The 10,072-nt window shown below is 44.4% G+C and overlaps 1 protein-coding gene across 1 annotated transcript in view; it reads right to left on the reverse strand.

Annotated features, from left to right (window-relative positions):
* Nucleotides 1-6,571, reverse strand: part of LOC110517176 (mastermind-like protein 3) — a 263,327-nt gene extending 256,756 nt beyond the window's left edge. The window contains exon 1 of the mRNA XM_090188060.1: nucleotides 5,302-6,571. Within this exon, the coding sequence (XP_090044186.1) occupies nucleotides 5,302-5,670 (369 nt within the window). The 5' untranslated portion in view covers nucleotides 5,671-6,571. The remainder of the gene's footprint in view (nucleotides 1-5,301) is intronic.
* Nucleotides 6,572-10,072: the final 3,501 nt, after the last annotated feature.

Consider the following 10,072-nt stretch of genomic DNA (forward strand, 5'->3'; position numbering starts at 1 on the left):
AGAGAGAGAGAGAGAGAGGAATCCCAGAGACAGAGAGATGTAGAGGAGGAGGAGAGAGACAGAGAGAGAGAGAGAGAGAGAGATGTAGAGGAGGAGAGAGACAGAGACAGAGAGATGTAGGAGGAGGAGAGAGAGAGAGAGAGAGAGAGAGAGAGAGAGAGAGAGAGAGATGTAGAGGAGGAGGAGAGAGAGAGAGAGAGAGAGAGAGAGACAGAGAGAGAGGGGAATCCCAGAGACAGAGAGAAAACAGCAGAATATGAAGAGAGAGAGCAGCTCTGAGCCCTGTTGTGATTGAGGGGTAGTTTGGCGGGTTGTACACTGCGTGTGATTTCGGCGTCCACGGGCCTCCTCTGTGTGTGTGTGTGTGTGTCAGCTCCATGCCAGCTCACTGGGTTAAATATAGCTACTGGGCAGCGATCCCAGACTGTATTAACAATATATACCACCACCACTTTAGATAATACTGACACCGGATAGCAGGGAGGGAGAGGGGGAGGGGATAGGAGGGGGAGGGAGGGTAGGATAGGGGGAGAGGGGGAGGGACACTGGAGAGGGAGGATAGGAGGGGGAGGGAGGGAGGGGAGGATAGGAGGAGAGGGGGGAGGGAGGGTAGGATAGGAGGAGAGGGGGGATAGGAGGGGGAGGGAGGGGAGGATAGGAGGAGAGGGGGGATAGGAGGAGAGGGGGGATAGGAGGAGAGGGGAGGATAGGAGGGGGAGGGAGGGGAGGATAGGAGGAGAGGGGGGATAGGAGGAGAGGGGGGATAGGAGGAGAGGGGAGGATAGGAGAGGATAGGAGGAGAGGGGAGGATAGGAGGGGGAGTGAGGCGAGGATAGGAGGAGAGGGGGGATATTAGGAGAGGGGAGGATAGGAGGAGGGGAGGATAGGAGGAGAGGGGAGGATAGGAGGGGGAGGGAGGGGAGGATAGGAGGAGAGGGGGGATAGGAGGGGGAGGGAGGAGAGGATAGGAGGAGAGGGGGGATAGGAGGGGGAGGGAGGGGAGGATAGGAGGAGAGGGAGGATATGAGGGGGAGGGAGGGAGGGAGGGGAGGATAGGATAGGAGGAGAGGGGGGATAGGAGGAGAGGGGGGATATGAGGAGAGGGGGGATAGGAGGAGAGGGGAGGATAGGAGGAGAGAGGGGATAGGAGGGGGAGGGAGGGGAGGATAGGAGGAGAGGGGGGATAGGAGGAGAGGGGAGGATAGGAGGAGAGGAGGAGAGGGGAGGATAGGAGGAGAGGAGGAGAGGGGGGATAGGAGGGAGAGGGAGGGGAGGATAGGAGGAGAGGGGGCGAGACTGGAGAGGAGGAAAAAGTTAGGAAGAGAGGAGAATGGTAGAGAGGTAGAGTCAGAGGGGAGAGGAGAATGGTAGAGAGGTAGAGTCAGAGGGGAGAGGAGAATGGTAGAGAGGTAGAGTCAGAGGGGAGAGGAGAATGGTTGAGAGGTAGAGTCAGAGGGGAGAGGAGAATGGTAGAGAGGTAGAGTCAGAGGGGAGAGGAGAATGGTAGAGAGGTAGAGTCAGAGGGGAGAGGAGAATGGTAGAGAGGTAGAGTCAGAGGGGAGAGGAGAATGGTAGAGAGGTAGAGTCAGAGGGGAGAGGAGAATGGTAGAGAGGTAGAGTCAGAGGGGAGAGGAGAATGGTAGAGAGGTAGAGTCAGAGGGGAGAGGAGAATGGTAGAGAGGTAGAGTCAGAGGGGAGAGGAGAATGGTAGAGAGGTAGAGTCAGAGGGGAGAGGAGAAGACCATGAGGGGAAGAGGAAGGGAGGAGAGCAGAGGAACAGGGGGGGGGGGGGGCAGAGAAGGAGAAGAGGAACACCTCAGTGGGACAGAAAATAAATGAAACTCAGCCACCCACACTCCATCCATTCTGCCAGGAGAGTGTGTGTGTCATTCCATACTAGAGTGCATGCAAAGGAGAGGAGTCGTGGGACAGATACCAACTCTGGCCTGAGCTTGTCTGTGTCCAGCGAAACACAGCACACAGTTATGTAAACCTGAATGTTTATATGCTGTGTAGACTGGTAATAAAGGGTTTATAACCCCTTTGTGAGTATTAACAGACTAGTTATAACCTGAGGGTTACACTACTGACCTACAACACACAGCTCTCCAGTTAGCTTCAACACAACACTGTGGAACGAGTGACACAGACAGACAAGGACAGGTGTGTAGACTGGAGGGACAGAGACCCCAACACAGACAGAGACAGAGAAGGTGTGCAGACTGGAGAGGAGAGAGACCCCAACACAGACAGAGACAGAGAAGGACAGGTGTGTAGACTGGAGGGACAGAGACCCCGACACAGACAGAGACAGAGAAGGTGTGTAGACTGGAGAGGAGAGAGAACCCAACACAGACAGAGAAGGTGTGTAGACTGGAGAGGAGAGAGAATCCACGCTCCGATATGAGCTGATGTAATAACAACATACACTGCCTAGATATCACTAGTTATTAGACCACTTGACAAGGCAAATAGCCTCCTGAGGACACGATCCCAGACATGGCAGTAGACTTCTTGCACCGAGGCAGTCTGCTCTCATCTCCAAAGAGACGGTCTCTCTCGCCAGACTCAGGGTTCAACGGCTGTGAGAAGAGACGACCACAGAGGAGACCTTCCTAAGCCTGTAATAGTGGTGGCTGATGGGTAAAGGCAGCATGAAATCCAAAGGGCTCCCTCCTCTCACTCTAATAGCTGCCTAATGTTTACCATAATTACAGGGGCTGTCGTGCCTCCCCACGGGTGTGTCTGGGACCTTATGGGGCGAGAGAGAGAACCTAGGCTCCATCTCAAATGGCACCCTATTTCCTATTTAGTGCACTACTTTTGACCAGATCCTATAGGGAATAGGCTGCCATTTAGGACACAAACCGTTTTGCGGGGCTCTACAGAGCGACCATCTCACGCGCACTTCTATACTATTCTACTGCACCTTAGTCCGTTCCGCTCTGACATCGCTCATCCATATGTATATAGTCTTAATTAATGCCTACTTATATGTGTGTATTGGGTCTACCTTGTGTCATTTGTTAGATATTATTTGTTAGATATTACCGCACCGTCGTAGCTAGAAACACAAGCATTTCGCGACACCGGCAATAACATCTGCTAATCACGTGTATGTGACCGATAACGTTCGAATGTATAGTTTTGTAAGCTACTGCCTGAGCCTTGGTTTGTAACATATAGAGTGAATACAGCCATCTAGCTGCCGCCTAGTAGTGGGTCTCTTTCTGGGCTCAGGCAGGGAAAGGGAGATAGAAGAGAGAGTGAAAACAAATACATGAAACGGTGCTACTGTTTCCTTAAGAGCAGCTAATGGGCGGTTCGGTTAAATGTCCACACGAAGCGGTAGGTCGTTTTTCTCTTGCAATCACCGCTGCCTCTCCGCGACATACGACTCTTAAAAACGGCGAGACGGAGGGGGGGGAGTAGCGTTATCTCCTCCTTGTTTGCTACCTAGTAGGTTGCCTCCAGAAAGGAGAGCGCCAACGAGACACCACTTAGCATTTGAAAGGCATATTGGCCCCGGCTACAACAAAAGGGCCTATGTCGTCGCATTCCGACTCGCTGTTGTAGAGGTGTGAATGAACAAGGAGAGAGATAATTGTCTCTTGGTTTCTCCTTTTCACAGAGGCTTATGGTTTTAAAGTCGTGATCCCAAAGACGGCTCACAACGCACAAATCAACACTCGTGCTACAGAGGACACCTCCCCCTCGGCTGGTGCTGACACATGCGCAGATCAACTGCTGGAGCGTCAATTATTATATTAAGATGTTTACATGCCCTAATAATCGGAAACATTAAAAACATATATACAAAATAAAAAAAATGGTTGTTTAATCGTTGTGTGGTTACTTCGATATTGACTTTACACCGATTTATGATAAAAAAGACTATTGCATAATCTGCCTACTGCCATAATCAGTTTAATAGCGAATTAATAGTGAACATAAACATACGATGTTTCATCATACAATCGGAATACACCGTAATGCATTGGCCAGTGTCTGTTAATCTAGCTCTATCAAAAGCAAAAGTTATCTATCCACATAACAGTGTAGTATTAGACTATTCTATCATCACCCCGCTAAACTAAAGTTCAGACAGTAGCCTATAGGTTTATCACGTCCCTGTCGGGTAGCTTCTTGTTTTATCAAGATGTCTAGTAGTCTAGTATGTTGTTATTCTGTGTCTGTTTCCCTCTCACACACCTAGACGAGACTGTCAAGTAGAAATCACGACTGGAGACATATTTGGGCTACTATAGTACTCTCAACCGTTATGTGATTCATATTTGAAGTATAGCTGGAAATGTGCTTTACTGTTATTAACAACTGGCAACTGCTGGCATCAATGTGATCAACCGTGGGCGAGAATGGCTGCTGAGCAGGAAAACAATGTTGCAACAAGTTTCCGCAGAGAAAAATGTAACAGTTAAACTACCAAAGACAAAACAACTCGTGTGGAACTTCGTCCGACAGTTTAAAAGTAATCCGCATATCAAGTAGTCCCCCCGAAAACGTGTTCAACCAACTAACTATGGACACGCTCCCCAGTTAGCTTCCTATGCTAACTATGGACACTCTGCCCAGTTAGCTTCCTATGCTAACACTAACTATGGACACTCTCCCCAGTTAGCTTCCAATGCTAACGTTACCTATGGACACGCTCCCCAGTTAGCTTCCTATGCTAACTATGGACACTCTCCCCAGTTAGCTTCCTATGCTAACACTAACTATGGACACTCTCCCCAGTTAGCTTCCAATGCTAACGTTACCTATGGACACTCTCCCCAGTTAGCTTCCTATGCTAACACTAACTATGGACACTCTCCCCAGTTAGCTTCCAATGCTAACGTTACCTATGGACACTCTCCCCAGTTAGCTTCCTATGCTAACTATGGACACTCTCCCCGGGTAGCTTCCGATGCTAACGTTAGCCTGGGCTAAAAGCAAAACAGCAGCATTGCTCTCAAAAGGGCTCCCACAGTCGGAAAGAGATTTTATGAAAATACAACAAGGCGCAAAGTTAGTTGTTGGCTACAAAGAGGGAAGTGAGTGGATTGTGTACTTTGTAAACACAAGCGCTTGTTGGCACACTGTTTTGAAACAACCGTAGAGTGAGTTCAAAGCAGTTCACTGAAGCGCAGTTACAAGAATGATCTCAACTTTTCCGGCGGGGGCGAAGGAGATGTAGCCCAACTTAACGGGGGTGTGGGGGGGGGGGGGGTAGTGTGTGTACTATGTAGAGTAGACTAAAACCACGGGCATCTTGGCCCGGTGACCGTCTCTTTAACTTACCGCTATAAGTGTGTTGTTCCTCTGCTCCGTCGAAGACGCCGACTCGGGGTCTTGCTGTTTACTCTGATGCTTGCTGTTGGCAGACTTCTTCGCCCTCTGCTCCAGGCTCCGCTGGTAGAGACTCACCGTCTCCCTCCGCTCGAGCTCCAGCTGCTCGGCGTGGGCTTGCTGGTAACGGTTCTCACAGTTGACATGGTGCCGCCTGCACCCTTCTATCCTCTGCCGTAGTCTCTCCACGACCGTGCTGTGTTTGGGTATGCCCACGTTGTTGGGGTTTACACCCGGATTCATGCCACTCGCCATGGCATTGTTGTTGATGCAAATGTTACTGCCGTTCGCGGCAGCGGGGGTTGCAAAGTCCCCCATCATTCACCCGAAATGATAGTATTTTGGACTAAGTTTTGATTCCCCTCAAGCCTCAAAGTAGTCTCTTCGTCTTCTAGGATAAATGTTACTGGGAAACGGGAGATGGTAGTTAGATTAAATGACGAACAAGACGGACCGGGTGATTCAAATGACCGTAAGGACAGTAAACAAACGGTGATCGGTGTTGATTCTTGTTCCCTCCTTCGGGACAGGACGCGGAGGCTCCACCATTCAACACGGTTTTCAAATATCACCTTGTCCCGTCCATGAAAAACACCGATAACAATATCCCATAGCCCAGCACGAAGGCTTCAAGAGCGAGCAAGCTGGTCCGTATAAATCAACACATCAACCGCGGCCAGACTATTAGCAAAGGTAATAAGTCCATAGGAAACAACCGGATATTAAGCTACAGGCGATCATCACTGCCTCCGATTCCCACTCACACACATAACAGACCGACGCTGCCTCGAGCTCGCCGTTGTTTTATTATGTTGTCCTTTGTGAAAAAGTTTTGCTGTTTGAACCGAAGGGGCTCCGGAGTTGCTCCGTGAACTTGCTGCATTTCATTGGTTTGGTCGGTAAAAATCCTTAAGCTGAACGTGAAGAAGAGTTGTCGTGATAGGGAACCGGGTCCCGTGAACTGGTGCACAGCGAAATCCTGAAGACACCCGCGGTGGCCGTGATCTCTCGGCTGGTCGCTAGTAGCTGTTCGCTGCCACCATCACAATCATCAAGACCTATCCTCCTCCATGCCAGCGGAGCGATATCAGGACGAGAGTTTAGTCAAAACCAGCTAGAGGCTGTGAGTAGCCCAACGGCACAGAGGAAAACCCGGAGTGGAGTGTGCATGTTCCAGCCACGCCGGATCAGTAACCAATAAACAGTTGAATGAAAGCAGAATACATTTAGACCTAGTGGCCGGTCACTGTACTTACCATCAGGCATTGCAACGTCAAAGCATGGTTGTCGCTCACATATATATATATATATCTAGAGGCAATTCAAATGAAAAGTCAAATCGAAGTGTATTGGTGGTGACACATGCTTAGCAGATGTTATAGTGTAGTAGTGCAATGCTTATGTTTCTAGCTCCCAACAGTGCAGTAATATCTAACAATATAAAACAATACACTCAACACTAAAAAAGTAAAATCATGTAATGGAGAAATATTAGTATGAGCAATGTCAGAGTCCGGAATATAAATATATATATATATATATGATAGAACATAGATATGGACAGTATATGGATAGAATATATAGTATATCTGTAGAATATATAAAGTATAACTGTAGAATATGTAGTATATCTGTAGAAAATATAGTATATCTGTAGGATATATAATATATCTGTAGAATATGTAGGATAGAATATGTAGTATATCTGTAGAATATGTAGGATAGAATATGTAGTATATCTGTAGAATATGTAGTATATCTGTAGAATATGTAGTATATCTGTAGAATATGTAGGATAGAATATATAGTATATCTGTAGAATATGTAGTATATCTGTAGAATATGTAGTATATCTGTAGAATATGTAGTATATCTGTAGAATATGTAGGATAGAATATATAGTATATCTGTAGAATATGTAGGGTAGAATATGTAGTATATCTGTAGAATATGTAGTATATCTGTAGAATATGTAGGATAGAATATATAGTATATCTGTAGAATATGTAGGATAGAATATATAGAATATCTGTAGAATATGTAGTATATCTGTAGAATATGTAGTATATCTGTAGAATATGTAGTATATCTGTAGAATATGTAGTATATCTGTAGAATATGTAGTATATCTGTAGAATATGTAGTATATCTGTAGAATATGTAGTATATCTGTAGAATATGTAGGATAGAATATATAGTATATCTGTAGAATATGTAGTATATCTGTAGAATATGTAGGATAGAATATATAGTGTATCTGTAGAATATGTAGGATAGAATATATAGAATATCTGTAGAATATGTAGTATATCTGTAGAATATGTAGTATATCTGTAGAATATGTAGTATATCTGTAGAATATGTAGGATAGAATATATAGTATATCTGTAGAATATGTAGTATATCTGTAGAATATGTAGGATAGAATATATAGTGTATCTGTAGAATATGTAGGATATAATATATAGAATATCTGTAGAATATGTAGTATATCTGTAGAATATGTAGGATAGAATATATAGTATATCTGTAGAATATGTAGGATAGGATATGTAGTATATCTGTAGAATATGTAGGATAGAATATGTAGTATATCTGTAGAATATGTAGTATATCTGTAGAATATGTAGGATAGAATATGTAGTATATCTGTAGAATATGTAGTATATCTGTAGAATATGTAGGATAGAATATGTAGTATATCTGTAGAATATGTAGTATATCTGTAGAATATGTAGTATATCTGTAGAATATGTAGTATATCTGTAGAATATGTAGTATATCTGTAGAATATGTAGCATATCTGTAGAATATGTAGGATAGAATATATAGAATATCTGTAGAATATGTAGCATATCTGTAGAATATGTAGGATAGAATATATAGAATATCTGTAGAATATGTAGCATATCTGTAGAGTACGTAGAATAGGATATGTAGTATATCTGTAGAATATGTAGGATAGGATATGTAGGATAGAATATATAGTATATCTGTAGAATATGTAGTATATCTGTAGAATATGTAGTATATCTGTAGGATATATAATATAACTGTAGAGTATGTAGTATATCTGTAGAATATGTAGGATAGAATATGTAGTATATCTGTAGAGTATGTAGGATAGAATATGTAGGGTAGAATATGTAGCATATCTGTAGAATATGTAGTATATCTGTAGAATATGTAGCATATCTGTAGAATATGTAGTATATCTGTAGAATATGTAGTATATCTGTAGAATATGTAGTATATCTGTAGAATATGTAGTATATCTGTAGAATATGTAGTATATCTGTAGAATATGTAGTATATCTGTAGAATATGTAGTATATCTGTAGAATATGTAGTATATCTGTAGAATATGTAGCATATCTGTAGAATATGTAGTATATCTGTAGAATATGTAGTATATCTGTAGAATATGTAGTATATCTGTAGAATATGTAGCATATCTGTAGAATATGTAGTATATCTGTAGAATATGTAGTATATCTGTAGAATATGTAGTATATCTGTAGAATATGTAGTATATCTGTAGAATATGTAGCATATCTGTAGAATATGTAGTATATCTGTAGAATATGTAGGATAGAATATGTAGTATATCTGTAGAATATGTAGGATAGAATATGTAGTATATCTGTAGAATATGTAGTATATCTGTAGAATATGTAGCATATCTGTAGAATATGTAGTATATCTGTAGAATATGTAGTATATCTGTAGAATATGTAGTATATCTATAGAATATGTAGTATATCTGTAGAAAATAGTATATGTAAAACAATAGTTAAATAGGATACATTTGGACTAGAATACAGTATATACATATGAAGTGGGTAAAACAGGATGTAAACATGATTAAAGTGACCAGTATTAGACGACTATGTACATAGGGCAGCAGTCTCTAAGGTGCAGGGTTGAGTACAGGGTGGTATGCCGGATAGTGACAGTGACTAAAGTTTAGGGCAGCAGTCTCTAAAGGTGCAGGGTTGAGTACAAGGTGGTATGCCGGATAGTGACAGTGACTACTGTTTAGGGCAGGGTACTGGGCGGAGGCAGACGAGTGATGACTATTTAACCTTCTGGCCTGGAGATAGAAGCTGTTTTTCAGAGTCTCGATCCCAGCTTTGATGCACCTCTACTGACTCCGCCTTCTAGATGGTGGCGGGGTGAACAGGCCGTGGCTCGGATGGCTGAGGTCCTTGATGATCTTCTAGATGGTAGCGGGGTGAACAGGCCGTGGCTCGGATGGCTGAGGTCCTTGATGATCTTCTAGATGGTAGCGGGGTGTACAGGCCGTGGCTCGGATGGCTGAGGTCCTTGATGATCTTCTAGATGGTAGCGGGGTGTACAGGCCGTGGCTCGGATGGCTGAGGTCCTTGATGATCTTCTAGATGGTAGCGGGGTGTACAGGCCGTGGCTCGGATGGCTGAGGTCCTTGATGATCTTCTAGATGGTAGCGGGGTGAACAGGCCGTGGCTTGGATGGCTGAGGTCCTTGATGATCTTCTAGATGGTAGCGGGGTGAACAGGCAGTGGCTCGGATGGCTGAGGTCCTTGATGATCTTCTAGATGGTGGCGGGGTGAACAGGCCGTGGCTCGGATGGCTGAGGTCCTTGATGATCTTCTAGATGGTAGAGGGGTGAACAGGCAGTGGCTCGGATGGCTGAGGTCCTTGATGATCTTCTAGATGGTAGCGGGGTGAACAGGCAGTGGCT

Source organism: Oncorhynchus mykiss, chromosome 10 (assembly GCF_057628025.1).
Source record: "Oncorhynchus mykiss isolate SJ-2025 chromosome 10, ASM5762802v1, whole genome shotgun sequence".
Taxonomy (NCBI): domain Eukaryota; kingdom Metazoa; phylum Chordata; class Actinopteri; order Salmoniformes; family Salmonidae; genus Oncorhynchus; species Oncorhynchus mykiss.